Genomic DNA, 16,320 nt, shown 5'->3' with positions numbered 1-16,320 from the left:
TTTGCTGTAGTGTGTGCAAATTTTATTAAAGTCAAACTCCGCTTTCTTCAGGTAAAACCACGTAGCTTTTAAAAAAAATGGAAACATAAGCCCCAAGTCCCCTCACCTCATGTTTCTCTGGTTGAGGTATCTGTGATTTACAAAAAGAGAGTTCCTTGAACACTGCAGGATTCAGGTCTTTGCTTTTAAATATAATTTACCTTGCTGAGACAGCAAGTTTAGTTTATAAAGATGCATTTAGGAAACAATCCTAAAAGATAAAGCAGGTTCACACCCTGCACCGCGCAGAAATCCTATTTATATTTTAGTTTTTCTTTACACTTTCACATCTTGACCTTTTTTTTTTTTCTATTTTTTTTTGCTTCCTTTTTTTTTTTTTTAAAATCTTTTTCTTGATTTTTTTTTTTTTCTTTTCTTTCTCTCCCACATTTCAGTTTTCCAGGCCCCTCTCTAAAAAGGGGTCACCGAGAGGCAAATTTTTTTTTTTTTTTATCTACATAAATATTCACATGAAAATAGTAACTTACAAAAAAGGAAAAAAAACCAAAAAAAACCCAAAAAAAAAACCCCCAAAACAAAAAAAAAAACCAAATAAGGCAGCTTCATAACACAACTTTTCTTTTACACTTTTAACAATATAGTTTCTCCCATTTAGAATAAATATACATCCAATGTACGGAGCGGGGGGTTAAAAACCGGACACGGGGTTTGGGGTTGGGCGAATCGGTTGATTTTTGCTTTCTCCTTCCTCTCCCCTCAGCAGGGTACAGTATTATCTTTTAGGGCCCGGAGTTTTTGGGGTGGCAGCGGGCGTTTTCTTGGACATGGTGGGGATTTTGGAGGGTTTGGCGGCTCCCCGGCGCGAGCTGTGCCCGCCGGCCGCGCTGCTCTCCGAGGTGTCCGAGCACGCCGATTGTGTCTCCAGCAGGTCGAAGTCCGAGGCGTCGCTGCCCCGGCGGCTGCTGGCCCTGCTCCCCGTGCGGCTCCCGGCGCGGCTCGTGGGGCGGCTGGCTGCTTTCTTGGGGTCTGAAAGGAAAAGAGAGAAGAGATGTGAGCTCTGTTCCTCCTGCTGCCGCAGCAAGGCGGGTTTGGGTTTGGGTGGTTTCGTGTTTTTCAGGTTCTGCACTGCGTTGGTATGTAAAAATTCTGAACTCCATAGAGAGACCATACAGAAAGTTCTGGTATTTAATTCTGAACTCCATAGAGAGACCATACAGAAAGTTCTGGTATTTAATTCTGAACTCCATAGAGAGCTTATACAGAAAGTTCTGGTATTTAATTCTGAACTCCATAGAGAGCTTATATAGGAAGTTCTGGTATTTAATTCTGAACTTCATATAGCAGGTTCTCCTGGTATTTAATTCTGAACTCCATATAGAGATCATATAGAAAGTTCTGGTATTTAATAATTCTGAACTCCATATAGAGCTTATATAGGAAGTTCTGGTATTTAATTCTGAACTTCATATAGAGCTCATATAGAAAGTTCTGGTATTTAATAACTCTGAACTCCACATAGAGCTCATACAGCAAGTTCTGGTATTTAACTCTGAACTCCATATAGAGCTCATACAGCAAGTTCTGGTATTTAATTCTGAACTCCATATAGAACTTATACAGAAAGTTCTGGTATTTAACTCTGAACTTCATATAGCAGGTTCTCCTGGTATTTAATTCTGAACTCCATATAGAGATCATACAGAAAGTTCTGGTATTTAATAATTCTGAGCTCCATATAGAGCTCATATAGAAAGTTCTGGTATTTAACTCTGAACTTCTTATAGAGATCATACAGAAAGTTCTGGTATTTAACTCTGAACTCCATAGAGAGATCATACAGAAAGTTCTGGTATTTAACTCTGAACTCCATATAGAGCTCATATAGAAAGTTCTGCTATTTAATTCTGAACTCTACATAACAAGTTTTCCTGGTGTATAACCCTGAAATCCATATAGAGCTTATACAGAAAGTTCTGGTATTTAACTCTGAACTCCTCATAGAGATGATATAGCAAGTTCTGGTATTTAATAATTCTGAACTCCATATAGAGCTCATATAGAAAGTTCTGCTGTTTAATTCTGAACTCTATATAGCAAGTTTTCCTGGTGTATAACTCTGAACTCCATATAGAGATCATATAGCAAGTTCTGGTATTTAAACTCCATATAGCAAGTTTTCCTGGTATATATAACTCTGAATTCTATCATATAGAGCTCACACAGCAAGTTCTGGTATTTACTTCTGAACTCCATATAGAGATCATATAGGAAGTTCTGGTATTTAACTCTGAACTCCACACAGAGCTTATACAGCAAGTTCTGGTAATTATTTCTGAACTCCATATAGCAAGTTCTCCTGGTGTTAAACTCTGAACTTCACACAGAGTTCCTACAGCAAATTCTGGTATATAACTCTGAACTCCATATATCAAGTTCTCCTGGTATATATAACTCTGAACTCCATATACAGCTCATACATCAAGTTCTGGTATTTAATTCTGAACTCCATATAGCAAGTTCTGGTACATAACTCTGAATTCTATCATATAGAGCTCATACAGGAAGTTTTCCTGGTATATAACTCTGAACTCCATACAGCAAATCCTCCTGGTGTGTAACTCTGAACTCCATACAGGAAGTTCTCCTGGTATTTAACTCTGAACTCCATATAGCAAGTTTTCCTGGTGTTAAACTCTGAACTCCATATAGAGCTCATATAGAAAGTTCTGGTATTTAATTCTGAACTCCATATAGCAGGTTCTGGTACCTAACTCTGAACTCCATACAGGAAGTTCTCCTGGTATTTAACTCTGAACTCCTTACAGAGCTCATACAGAAAGTTCTGGTATTTAATTCTGAACTCCAGACAGAGCTCATACAGCAAATCCTCCTGGTGTATAACTCTGAACTCCATACAGAGATCATATAGCAAGTTCTGGTATATAAGTCTGGACTCCATACAGAGCTCCTACAGCAAATTCTGGTGTATATCTCTGAAAAGGAAGTTCTCCTGATATTTAACTCTGAACTCCTTACAGAGCTCATACAGCAAATTCTGGTACATAACTCTGAACTCTATCATATAGAGCTCATACAGGAAGTTTTCCTGGTGTGTAACTCTGAACTCCATACAGCAAATCCTCCTGGTGTGTAACTCTGAACTCCATATAGAGCTCATACAGCAAGTTCTCCTCACAGACAAAACAATCCTTTCCCAGCCTGAGAACACCACTGCAGCTTCAGGCCCAAAAAGTGAAAACAGCAGCAGGATAAAAACAACAGGAGAACAGTCTGGGACTTCATAACCTGAAGCTGTAATTGGACAATTAATTACAACTTTTCCAATATGGAAATGGACCAAAACTTATGAAAGTATGAAAACTTTTCTGTTTGTGTGATCCATTGTTCATCTTGGGTGGAGCCATGGCCAGGCTTTTGCACTGCCCATGGTGCATCCTTTGAAGGCTTTTTAATAAATCCCTGCTTTATTCCTTAAATTCTGTCCAGCCCCTGATCCAGATCAGCCTCTCAAGGCATCACTCCCCCATCCCTGCATCAGCAGTGACATCCCCAAAACCCCAAACCTGCTTCCACCAGCACCCCTGAGCTGGCAGGTTCAACATCAGGGTTGATTTAACTGTGAAATCCCCAAAACCCTAAACCTGCCCCCACCAGCACCCCTGAGCTGGCAGGTTCAGCATCAGGGTTGATTTAACCGTGACATCCCCAAAACCCCAAACCTGCCCCCACCAGCACCCCTGAGCTGGCAGGTTCAACATCAGGGTCCCAAATTTCAGCAATTCCTTGGAGTGCAGAGCTGTGCCAGCATCTCCTCCCCCACCACCCACCCCTCAAATATTCTGTATTTTCTCCACTGCTCCAGGGGGGATTTTCTCCATCTTTTCCCCTCGCTCACCTGCCCGAGTGGTTTTGGCACCTGTGGAGACCGGTGAGGAGCTGTTACTGGTGTCCCCAGCCAGGGAGGTGCGGCTGGAGTGGAAGGTGGGGCGTTTCAGCTTGCTGCCCGCCGAGGGGGTGACCTTGGGAGGAAGCACACACAGGACATCCTTCAGCTGTCACCTGCACCGTGACCGCATCACATCCCAGAGAGATCCGCGGCAAAAATCTGGGCATCTAAGGAGCCCCCATCTCAACGGTCAGGGAGGGCACCAGCTGCTGTTTCTGCACTTCTCCGAGAAAGGGAAAAACCCAAATCCTGAAAATTTGGAGGGGAATGGCAGATTGTGAGCTGCAGGCTGGTGAAAGGGGATTTGTTGGGATGAAGAAAATCCCAAGCAAAGCTGTTAGGAGACAGCATCAGCTGGGCTCGAGACCTCCACAAATGGGAACGTGGAATAGGGAAGAATAGGGATTTTAGCATCCAAGCAGCTCAGGAGAATTTTGGAAGGTCAAGCCCGACTTGGGACCTTGAGAAGCACAACTCACTGTGGGGAGAAGTGCAGGGACACCCTGATGCTGATGTCTACACCACTTCCAGTGCCCAGAGACAGCCAAACTGGAAAAATGATGGACACAAAGCTCAGCAGATCAGCTCTGGCTGCCTTCTCCTGACCTTTAAGATGTGGGAAGTGCAGCTGGTGTGGGGTGAAGCAGCACAACAGGCAACTCTGCTCCCGCTGCTGCTGCTGCAGGAAGCCAAGGGGAAGGTGCCAGCAGGCCAAGGGCACCTGGATCCAGCTGGAAAAGGCAGCTCCAGTTCCTGTTCACCATCCAAAGCTCTGGGTTTGGAAAGCGCCTGCCCGGGGTGTCCCCCAGCCCCGGGGTTTTTAGGGGTGCTGCATCCCTGGAGAGATGGACACAGAGCCCAGAAGGCATTTCCCACAGAGAAATGCCTTTTTTTCCTCCATCCCCTGGGATTTTGTGATTTTTGGGAACCTCAGAAATGTTGGAATGTGATGAAACTGGAGCTGCAGGGGGAGAGGGGCAGCTGAGGGAATCAAAATCCATTAACACGCGATTTTCAAGGTACCACCGTCATCACCAGAGATTTCGATTCTCATCCTTGATCCTATTTTAAAATAGGCAGCAAGCATCAGTTTGGGGCAGCTGGGGAAGTTCTCCTGACCTGGTGAATCAAATTAATCCGTTTTCCACACGGAAGCACCGCTGAGCAAGACACAGTTACCTCAGCAGCGCAGCGAACCACCACGATCTACCCAGCGCCTCTCACCACCCTGCAAGGAAATCCCTGCAAGGGCAGGAAAAGCCCACGAGGAGGCTGAAAAACATCAGGGAAACCCAAATTCATCCTCCTGGGAGCATCAAGGCGGTGGCTGGACACGCCAGACGTGCTTCGACACGGTGCCAACCACAAGCTCTCCATAAAACCGAGGCGGCGTGGTGACGGCTGCAGCCGATTTTCAAGTCTCAACTCGGCTGCCGGATTTCAATTTCTCGGGAAGCCAAAGGCGTCCCCTTTCCAATAAAGCAGGGAAAATTAACGTATTTTTCCAATCACCAGAGGATTAACACGGTTTGGGAAGCGGGCGAAGGTGAATTGAAAGCTTTTCTCTGATGCTGATTTAATTTTAATCCGAGTTGGAGACGGATGAAAAACGCCAACAGTCGGAGCGTTAGCGGTGCTACAAGCGCTGCTCTACCGCGAGGAAAGCGTTAAGAGCAGGCAGGGGAGTGGGATGACTCCGTGGCAGGGGCACTCCAGCCTGCCAGCAGCTCCTTGGGGCTGGCAGACCATACTCTACCTCGGCGCTCGGGAGCTGGAAGTCGGAATAATCGAATCCCCTCAGGGGGGTGCTCGCTTTACTGTTTATCAACCAGGGTTTGTCATAACATCGGGAGAAGTGATGTGGAGTCTGTGAAATGGAAAAGCCAAGGAAAGGGGGGGGAGAGGTGGGATGGAAAAAAAAATTTAAAAATGAAAAAATAAAGAGAAATGGGAGAGTATATGGAAAATGGCACTAAAATGGAGCGAGAATGGGAGTTACACGAATTAAAATAAAGGGGGAAAAACCCAAAAGGTGATGAAATAATGGCATGGTGGGGAAGGAGAGGTGAGGGGTGATGGCTTCCTCCTGACAGCACAGCCCAGCCCCGGGCACCAGGAGCTTCGGCGAGCGCTGGGGTGTGCAGCCACAGGGATCCAAGGCTGGAAAACTGGAAACCCATCCCACCCCCATCCCACCTTCCACTGAGCACCTTCCAGAACCTTCCTCAAACCCCAGCCTCCCTCCTCCTGCTCATCTGGGCTTTGGAGAGCAGCTTCTGAAGGGAAGGGGGAGCTTCACCCCACCTTGGCTCCGCTGGCCGGAGTGGCCGGAGAGGAGGGCATGGAGGCGCAGCTGTGGTTGCTCTGGCTGGCGCTGGAGCTGGATCGTGTCGGGGAGGCCGCTCGGGAGGAGGGTTTGGATCTCCGGCCCCGCGAGCGGAACGGGGTCATTCCCTGCGAGGCCCCTTCCGGCAGGATGAACTTCTCCCGCAGCTCCAGGTTGGTCCGGCCTCGTGCTGGAAGGGGGGGAAGGAGAGGAGAGCTCAGCTCTGGAGGGACCTGGCATCCTCAGTGGGGCTCAGGAGGCTCCAGCTTCCTTGGGCTTCTCCCCACGCCCATCTCCGAGGGCAGGGAGGCTGCCCTGGTTCTCCTGCTCTGCCTTAAAACCACCTCCTGCCACGGATCAGCTCTTTGAGAAACTGGCTGATGAAAAGCTGGAGTTCACACTGGATGCTCTGCTCCTCTCTTGTGGAAAAGCATCCTGATGGCCATTAAACTCATCCTGATGGCCATTAAACTCATCCTGAAGGCCTTCAAACTCATCCTGATGGCCTTTAAACTCATCCTGATGGCCATTAAACTCATCCTGATGGCCTTTAAACTCATCCTGATGGCCTTCAAACTCATCCTGATGGCCTTCAAACTCATCCTGATGGCCTTCAAACTCATCCTGAAGGCCTTCAAACTCATCCTGATGGCCTTCAAACTCAAACTCATCCTGATGGCCTTCAAACTCATCCTGATGGCCTTTAAACTCATCCTGAAGGCCTTCAAACTCATCCTGATGGCCTTCAAACTCATCCTGAAGGCCTTCAAACCCATCCTGATGGCCACTAAACTCAAACCCATCCTGAAGGCCTCTAAACTCACCGTGTCACAACAGCGGCCAATGTGATCTCTAACGTGGCTCAAAAACAGCAAAAGCAGCTTTGGAGGGTTGAGATTCTCCATAATCTGAGAGGGATTCTGCTCTCTCGCAGCTCTGGGCAGCTCCCCACGCGTTTTTTGGGGGGAGAGAGGAGAGAAAACTGCCTTCCCAACTTTTCCAACCAGCCATTGAAAACCAACTTTTTCATCCAAACTTTCATCCAAACTTTCACCCAAACTTTCACCCAAACTTTCACCCAAACTTTCACCCAAACTTTCATCCAAACTTTCACCCAAACTTTCATCCAAACTTTCACCCAAACTTTCACCCAAACTTTCATCCAAACTTTCACCCAAACTTTCACCCAAACTTTCACCCAAACTTTCATCCAAACTTTCATCCAAACTTTCATCCAAACTTTCACCCAAACTTTCATCCAAACTTTCACCCAAACTTTCACCCAAACTTTCATCCAAACTTTCACCCAAACTTTCACCCAAACTTTCATCCAAACTTTCACCCAAACTTTCATCCAAACTTTCACCCAAACTTTCATCCAAACTTTCACCCAAATGCCTCAAAGAGCTGGAGGGCCTCCCTTTGACAAGCAAGGGGCACAACCAAGCAGGGAGAAGGTCTGTGGGCTTCAGCTCCTGGGCCAGCTGACGTGTGCCAGTGCTCCATGCTCAGGGGTGTTCCGACAGAGAGCGAGGGCATGCACCGAGCCTTACACCGGAGGAATTGCGGAGCCGACGGGTTACGGAGGAGAAAGCCAAGAAAAGCAGGAGGGGAAGTGGCACGCTGAGATAACCAAGGGATAGAAACAACCTCGATGTCTGCTGCAAAGCGTGAAGGGCGGAGGAGGAGCAGGAAAACACCCCGGGGGCTCAGCTCGCTGTAAATCACGCTGCTTTCAGCAGCAGCCGTCGGGCAGCCGGAGCGCGGAATGCAGCAGCTTGAACAAGACACAGCCGAAGCAATTAACACCCCAGAGAGCCCAGGGAAACGTGGAGCACTCTCCAAAACACGCTCCAGCCCCTGGATAATCCTGCTCTGTCCCCTGCTCGTGGCTCCTGTCCAACCCAGCGGCTCTGACCGCTGTCAAACCTCAAAGTTTTGGGGAATGAGGTGACCCCAGCTCCACTTGTTGGGGTGTTAAAGGAAAACACAACCCTTCCCTCTTTCCCTGGATAAACACTGCCAGGTTTGCTGCAGCATCACCAAATCCAAGTTCTCCATTTGCTTTTGGATCTGTTTTCTCCAGCTCCTGCCCATCTGGATAATGACCCACGCCGGTCCCCCAGCCACAGCATCCAAACTTCCCTCCGTGGGTGGGAAGACTCAGATTGCACCAAGCCTCACCTCTGCACGGGTCATTCTTCACTAGAAACTCATCCAGGGCCATCCATCCTCCGCCCACACGGACCATGACCGTGCTCCGCAGGATACGGACCAGCCGCAGCTGCTGGGAATCGCCGAACTGTGGAGCCAAGGAAAAGCTCAGGGAAAGGGGAACAACCAGGGAAATGCAGCTCCTTCCCTCCCCAGGCTGCACCAAAGGCTTTCATCCACCTGTTTCATGGTTTAAAGGCTTCTCCAGGCAGGTTTTGTTGGGATCAGTGCAAGGTAATGCCAATTGATGAGGAGTTTTCCTGCCTGGTTTGAAGCCGATGCGACCAATCAAAACCCTTTAAAGATTTTTTTTTCTTTTTTTTAGAGCAGCAATTTTAGAATTTGGGGGTTGGATGGGTTTTCTCAGCCAGAATTGTAGTTTTCTGCTGGTTTTTTTTTTTTGTGAAGGAAACAGGCTGGCAGTGCCCTGACCCTGCTGGTGCAGCCCACGAGGGAAAGGTGCCAGGTGATTCAGCAGGACAAGCCGAGCCAGACACCTCTGGCCACCACCAAATCTGAAATCCAGGGATTCCCCTGAGCCTCAGACTTGACCCCCAGCAGCCACAAAAAGCCCCTGCTGCAGCAGTGAGGATGTTTGGGTGAGTGCAGAGTGGTGGGGATCCAGGCAGGAATCCCCAGCAAATGGTGATTAGTGATTGCGATGTTCATTAGTGGTTTGAAATGCCTGTGGTATCAAAAAAAACGCACCCTGGATCAAAAGCATGTGCTTATAAAGCTCCCCTCAGTCTCCTGGGAGGGACATGGAGAGCCTGGCTTGGATGTGGCAGCTCTGCTGGTGGCTGCAGATAGGTTTTGGAAGCAAGGCTGTCTCCAGAATGATCAAAAAAAGGGGAAAAACCCCCAAATATTTGAACAATTTTCTTTGGGTGGAGATGCAAAAATCAGAGATTCAATGAAAACAGAGATTCAATGGAAACAGTGGCTGGGTCAGGGAAGGAGGTGACATCCCTGGATGACCTGGAGCATTGGTGGATCTCCCTGCTCCAGGGTCTCACCAAGCTGTCCTTGTCCCAGAGCTGCTGCCACTGTGCTCACGGGCAGGGAAGGGAGCAGGGAACTCTCTCCCTCTCTCCAGGCTCTACGTGAGGTGTCCTTCAAGAGCCACCCCCAGGGACGAATCAGTTCTCATCATTTTTCAGTTTTTGTTGAAAACACCTCAAGAATCAAAGCCAGAGCTCTCAGGAGCCACCCACTTCCAACATCCAAGTTTGTTTCATTTTGGGCATCTTTTGGGGCGTCTTTTTGGGTGGGCACTGTCACTGCATGTGAAAAAGGAGAATTTTTTTATCTGGGCAGGGGCAGTGGGGACATCAGGGGGACACCAGGGGGACATCAGGGGTGCTCCAGCCCTGTTCCAAAGGGAGCTGGGCTTACCCCAGGTGACGACACTCTCAGGAAACATGCAGGTTCTGGGAGGGGAGCTTGCCCCACAGAGGAGTTCCTCAGTGGGAGTAGCAGGGATGAGGGTTTAGTTGTCCTACAGGATTGCTCAGCGCTCTCATTCCATGGTGATTGCAGCCCAACCCCACCCTGAGCCTGGTGCAGGTGGTACCCCCTGGGCTGGCACACATCCACCTGTGTCCCTGTTCATTCACCACCATCAACATCCCCAGTATATCCAGGAGAGGAAACCAGAGGGAAAAATTTCCCCGCTTTTGCCAAATCCTGCTTTTTCCATTGAATTTTTCTCTTTTTTCTGCCCAATCTTTTTGTTTTTGTTTTTGCTGGGGTGGCACTCCTCTGTACCAGGCTCTGCTGAGCAGCACTCCCAGATCACATCCTCCCACAGCACCACAGGACAGAGCAGCACCACAACACACAGAGCTACAGGGGTTAAAAAAATTCCAGAGGTGAGAGACAGCACCACAAGGTAAACTGTACCTGATTGCCGAGGAAGAACTACGGAGAGAGAGGAGATGGAGGGAGAGGGAAGGGGGAGAGGGGAGCAAAGTCCAGAGGAAGAGGAGGGGAAAGAAAAACAAGAAAAACATTTATGGGATTAACAGTGCAATAATAATGAAATCTGTTAACTGCAGGAGTCAGAAATCCGGGGGGGTTTGGGATATTTGGGGGGAAGGAGAAGCTCTGGGAGTTTTGGGGCCGGTGCTGCCGGAGGGGGATCAGCTCCTCCCGGCTGGAACATCAACCCCCAAACCCAGCTGGGGCAGGAAAAGTGGGAATTCTGCTGCCACTTCACCTCGGTGAAGGGCTTGAAACATAAACAGCAGCTCATTACAAAGAGATTCTGTCATGAAATTATTCTCCCTTCTTCGGGAGCGAGCTAAGAAAAACACAGGCACAAGGTACACTCATCCAGGAGGGAAACTTCAAGGGCGGCTCCTGCCCAGTGAATGCAGCATTTCACGGGGCCCCCGGGCTGCCTGCCCCAGAACAGGGACACTTTTATGTTCTCCCAGTTCAGGGAACGCCCTGGGGCCAAGGATGGAGCTGGGAAAACACATCCCAGCCACCTCCACAGTGCCAGGGGATGAGGTCTCCGCCTCACCCCGGGTCCCCCCGTGCCAAGCTGGGCACCCCTGGGTGATCCCCCCCTTCCCTGGGTGGGAAGGGGGAGCAGGATCTGGGGGAGGTTTCCATCCCCCTCTGCCTTACCCGGTATTTGTTCTCGCCGATCTGCTCCACTTGGAATCTCTTGGCACACTTGCACTGGGCCACTTGCCTGGTGACCTGCCACCAGCAACACGAGAGGTGAGGAACCAGGACTTGGGGACAAATCACTCCTCAGATAAAACAGCCCCAAGCAGCCTTTCCTTCCAAAACACGCTCAGTTCCGACCAATTAATTTGGCTCGGCGCCGCCAAAATCCCATTTTAATCCGATTTTTCTCTTCCCCACTGCCAACCCAAAGCCTGAACCACCCCCTACCCCGCTGAGCACCCCCTTTTTCTGCTGCTTCACCTCATCCTCGATCTTGTCAGCGTCAGTGGTGGGTCTGTAGGCGTCCTTGTTGGGGTGGAGGGCAGCCACAAACTCGTAGTAGTCGATGTAGCCGTCACCGTCGCGGTCAAAGATATCGGCCACCGCCGTCATCTCCAGCTTCGTGGTGGGGAATTCTGGAAGGAGAAGGCAATGAGGGAAGCTCCTCAGTCAGAGCCAGGGATGCAGGAGCAGCAGGGCTGTTTTTTCCAGGGACTCACTGGAAGCCAGGATGCCGTCGATGAATTCCTGCCGGGTGATCTTCCCGTCCTGGTCCTTGTCGATGCGCCGGAAGAAATCCATCACCCGGGACTTCTTGTGGTTCATCCAGCGCATGTACTTCTTCCTCCAGACGTCAAAGTCGAAGTTTGCAAACTCCTTCAGCTGGGAGGAAAAGCCAAGGAGGGTCAGTGGGGGGAAATCCCAAAGGAGCAGCGCCCACAGAACCACCCCAAAACCCCCTTGGGGTGAGCTCCCGGCCCCACCGCTCCCTGCCCGCCCTCCTGGGAAGGTTTATCTGGGTTTATCCAGGTAATTCCCAGTGAGGGGCTGCCCAATCTGAATTCCCAGCACAGGACACACAGCGGAGCTGACAGCCAGAGTGTGGGTTGTGCATCCCAGGAGCTCGGGATGCAGCATGGGGACACACAGGCAGGGAAGATCAGCTACACACAGACACACACACACATCATCTGCTCGGCCTTCTGGGGATGCTTCCTCACCCCAGCGACTCGCCAGGGAGGAATTCCCACTGCCAGCATCGTTTTGGGCATGGATCTCCCCTCTCCCCTTCCCCCTGAGCAGCCAAGAAGGGATTTCTTGCTCATTTTCCAGCTCTGCATGTCCCAGCTTCACACACTCCAATTTAAACGCCTTTCTCATCTCCCCACCCCAAAAGTGACCCCACCAGCTCAAGCAGCTCACACCAAGGTAAGACAACAAATTTTAAGGGTTTTTTTGGGGTTATTTTTGTCTCTCTCTAAACATTCTTGGGGTGAAAAGCAACGAAGAAAAAACATGAATACGAAGGAACTGAACTGACCTACAGCAAAAGCAACAAAAAATGAAAAAAAAAACCACTCACTTCTGGGCATAGCTGCTTTGTTAAGCATAAATAAAAACAAAAATGACATTAGATGGTTGGATAAAATAGAGACAGCAATTGTTAAACTAATTACTAGGAGGAAAGCAAGGCCTGGCTGTCATTAATTCTACAGATACCAAATACAGCGGCACGAAGCTGGTTAATGGGCAGTTAATTACTTAATTACCAAAGGGGTTTTTAGCCTTAATATTTTTAGGAATATTTGATTTCTGGAAAGGCAGCAGGAACAGCCTGCAAGAGCTGGGGCAGCACTGATTTAAAACGCTTCTTGCACCTCTCTGGGGGTGAACTCCCAGCTCCCACTTGGGGCTGTTACCTCCTCCAGCCTGTCCAGGGCATCGTTGAGCTTCCTCTGCCTCTCCAGGGCCAGCAGCCAGACCTGCTGCCAGCGTGCTGAGAGCTGGTTTATCCTGGGATTCTTGGTTTCTGACTGGGAGATGATGGGCATGGAGGGAGGAGCAGCCTGCCCCAAGGATTTCCCTGGGAAAAAAAAAAGGGAGAGAAGTTGTTTGAGGGGTTGTTTTGTGGGTTGTTTTGTGAGATGTTGTGGATGCTAACTCTGCAACAGTGAGCTTGTGAAACTGCAGGCCATATAGCTCTCTGTGTCCAGCCTGAGAAAGTGGCCTGAGAAATTCATGGAAAGAATTAAAACAATCCTCAGAGACAGAAAAGATCCTTGCAGGTGTTGTTATCTGTCTCTTGTTTTCTTTGCAGGAGAAGGTCAGGGGGTGTTGTGCCCCACTGACCAATGATGGTGATGTAGTGATTTACTAACCAATAAGAGTTTCCTTTCTGTACTTTCCACAAATCAGTCTATAAAACAAAGCTGAAGTAATAAACTAAGAGATATTCTCCTGACTGACTCCATGAGAGTCTGTGTGGCTCACTCCCAGCCGTTCCTAACAGAGTGACAAGATGTGTTTTGGGTTTGCTTTTTTTTGGAAAGGGAAAACCTCCCACGGCTTTGCTGGTTGCTGTCCCAAGGGATGCAGCGTCCCCAGCGAGGAGGACAGGGTGACAGACATCAGGAATTCGTGAGACCACATAAAAACACCCCAAAACTTCATCCCAAAGCAGCTGCACAGAGAGGGAAGAGAGCAGCGCTGGCCCAAGCATCCCCCAGGAGCAGCACACCCTGTTTTGGGAAACGCCACCTGGATCCTCCCCTCCTGACAAGGCTCAGCCGCCTTCCTGAAGAGCAGGATGCCTTGTTAATTGATAATCAAAGCTAATTATCTCCCTAGGAATTTCATTTCCTGCCATCCCAGGACCAGGAGCAGACTCACTGTTGCTGCGGGACTTGTCGATGAAGGGCCCATGGGGAGGCTCCGTCGCTTTTCTTTTGTAGGTCTTGGTCACCCGGTCCACGTCCGGCTGTTTCCGCGTCATCTCCTCCATAAAGGACTGTCAGAACACACAAAGGATAAAAAAACCCTTCCCAATTTCACCCTTTTTTTGGTTCCTAGCCCTTGCTGGGAATGTGGCAGGCCTGTGGAGGGAGGTGAGCATCAAGCACCAGCGACTGGGGGCTGTGGTTGAGCTGCTGCTCAGCGCTGGCTTGGATTTGCCAGGGCTGGAGCTCATCCCTGAGCTGGTTTTGCTCCAGCTGGGGGGTCCCACGCTGCTTTAACAGGGAATTCCAGGAGAAGTCGGTGCCTCCTCCACCCAGGGAGCCAGGGGAAGCTCCCTCCTCAGCTCGGGGCTCACCTGGTGCTCGGAGATGAGCGCTTTGACCTGGTCAATATTCTGGGGCATGGGGTCCTGGTCCCGCTGGATCAGGGTGGTCTCAGCCCACTGGATCCAAGCCAGCAGCTCCTCCAGAAGCTCTGCATTGGCCACCAGCTCAGAAAGCGCCGACTCCAGTCTCTGCTGGTGCTGCTTTGCCCATGTGAGGACCTGTTGGAAACACGGGGTGACCACCCAGCGTGGGAAACCTGGAGCAGGACCCACGGCCATCCCTGGAACCACCTCCAGCCTGGAACCAACCCTGCAGGACTCACCTCCTCGAACCTGGCTCGGATGATGGTGATCCAGTGCTTGATGGTGGTGATGCAGTCGGGGTGGCAGGCGCCCAGGATGACCTCACCCATCCCCACGGCCGCGTTCACGTCCGCCCTCTTCTCCTCCACTTTCTTCATGAACTCCTGGAAGCCCCAAAGGAATTATTTGGTGATGTTCTATGGATGCTAGCTTTAGAACAGTCTGCAGTGAGCTGCAGAAACTGCAGGCCCCATGGCCTCTCAGTCCTGCCTGAGAAGCTAGCCTGGGAAATTCATAGGAGGATTTCAAAACAATCCTCAGAGACAGAAAACAACTGCCAGGTGCTGTTTGTCTGTCCTCTTGTTTTCCTTGCAAGAGAGAGTCAGAGTGTGTTGTGCCCCACTGACCAATGATGGTGATGTGGTGATTTGCTAACCAGTAAGAGTTTCCTTTCTGTACTTTCCACGTATCTGTCAATAAGACAAGCCTAGAGCAATAAACTGGAGGAATTCTCCTCTTCTGACTCCCTTGAGAGTCCGTGTCGTTCTTTTTGCCGTTCCTAATTAGAACGACAACGTTCCCCCTCCTAAACCCGGCCTGGGCTGTGTTTTTGGAGCTCCCCCGTTACCTTGTGGGCATCGATGAGGGCCTGCAGGGCCTCGGCGTCGTCCGGCAGCGCTCCCCGAAAGCGCAGGGACTGCTCCGCTTCCGAGAGCCACTCCAGCAGCATGTGCACGGCTGTCCTGAACTCCTCAGCCTGCAGCAACAACAGCACAGGCAAAAGTCAGCCCTCCACCTCCCCAGACAGCCTGCTGCATTCGCTCCTGGCAGCTGGAGTGACGACAGGGCTTTAAAAATGCACAAAAAGGGGGAGACAGCTCTGTTTGGGACTGGGGTTTGGGCTGCCGGCTCCTGCAGCGCTCGGGCACCTCCCTCCCCTCAGCATCAGCTGCACTGAAGGAGGAAGTGTTTTTAAAAGCAGCACAAGTGCTGTATCCTGAGCCATTTGGCACCTGGGTGGTTTATTCTGTAAATTGTCTACTTGATGTAAAAGCCGCTTAAAAGCCTTTGACCTTTTTGGTTGTGTTTTTTTTTTAGTTTCAGTGGAGTCTCTCTGGACACTGGCAAACGCCAGCCTGGCCTGCCTGATCACTGTTGTGCACATCAGTGAGATCCTTCCATCCTCCCTTTTCAAACCAGCCTTCATCTGCTCATTTTTTAGGCAAACTGATATTGTTTTTGCAGGAGCCACTGCAGGGCTGGCGTGTCCTGCCTGGCCAGGGCAAAACCTCATCCCCGAGCTTGGAACAAACCTGGAGCCCAGCAAAGCGCCCCAAGAGAGTCCCCAGCCCTGGTTTGTTTCTCCTCACCTGCTTCAGGGCCTGCTCCAGGCGGGTTTGCTTGGACACAGACAGCTTGCACACGGTGTCCCAGCGGTTGCTCAGCTCCTGCAGCTGCACCTTCACCCAGGTGGTGTCGTCACGGCTGTTCTCAATCAGCTCCCGGCCCGAGCGCTTCAGCACCTGCACCGTCCCCGTGCGCTTCCCCAGCTCCTTCTGGAACACCTGGGTGGAGACAGCAGGGGCTGAGCGAGCTCAGGCAGCTCCACTCCTGTCACCTTCCCAGTAGTGTGGAAATCCTTCTGATTTTTTTGCTGTTTTTCCCTCTTTGTATGCTGCAGGAAAGCAGGACAGGTGTTCCTGCAGCACAGCACTGACTCTGCGTCGCTGTTCTTCGGCTCCTGGGGAGGACAAACCCCACTCAGGCCTT

General features: G+C 50.2%; 1 protein-coding gene across 30 annotated transcripts in view; it reads right to left on the bottom strand.

Moving 5' to 3' along the window:
* MACF1 (microtubule actin crosslinking factor 1) overlaps positions 1-16,320 on the bottom strand; it is a 150,460-nt gene continuing 134,140 nt past the window's right edge. For 11 of the 30 annotated variants that reach the window (XM_086863264.1, XM_086863268.1, XM_086863276.1 and 8 more), the window contains 16 exons: positions 15,921-16,115; positions 15,179-15,307; positions 14,571-14,714; positions 14,278-14,466; positions 13,857-13,974; positions 12,887-13,050; positions 12,550-12,564; positions 11,687-11,849; positions 11,448-11,602; positions 11,142-11,216; positions 10,410-10,427; positions 8,478-8,595; positions 6,272-6,483; positions 5,724-5,834; positions 3,917-4,040; positions 1-1,026 (listed from right to left, as the gene is read on the bottom strand). In XM_086863264.1, the coding sequence (XP_086719390.1) occupies positions 773-1,026; positions 3,917-4,040; positions 5,724-5,834; positions 6,272-6,483; positions 8,478-8,595; positions 10,410-10,427; positions 11,142-11,216; positions 11,448-11,602; positions 11,687-11,849; positions 12,550-12,564; positions 12,887-13,050; positions 13,857-13,974; positions 14,278-14,466; positions 14,571-14,714; positions 15,179-15,307; positions 15,921-16,115 (2,184 nt within the window). In that variant the 3' untranslated portion in view covers positions 1-772. The remainder of the gene's footprint in view (positions 1,027-3,916; positions 4,041-5,723; positions 5,835-6,271; positions 6,484-8,477; positions 8,596-10,409; positions 10,428-11,141; positions 11,217-11,447; positions 11,603-11,686; positions 11,850-12,549; positions 12,565-12,886; positions 13,051-13,856; positions 13,975-14,277; positions 14,467-14,570; positions 14,715-15,178; positions 15,308-15,920; positions 16,116-16,320) is intronic. The other 19 variants (XM_086863278.1, XM_086863269.1, XM_086863280.1 and 16 more) reach the window with 9 other exon arrangements.

The sequence above is a fragment of the Cyanistes caeruleus genome, chromosome 26 (assembly GCF_971803275.1).
Source record: "Cyanistes caeruleus chromosome 26, bCyaCae1.hap1.1, whole genome shotgun sequence".
In the NCBI taxonomy this organism is placed as follows: Eukaryota; Metazoa; Chordata; class Aves; order Passeriformes; family Paridae; genus Cyanistes; species Cyanistes caeruleus.
The sequence above is the reverse complement of the archived record's forward strand: the minus strand, read 5'-3'. Positions and strand labels throughout refer to the sequence as shown.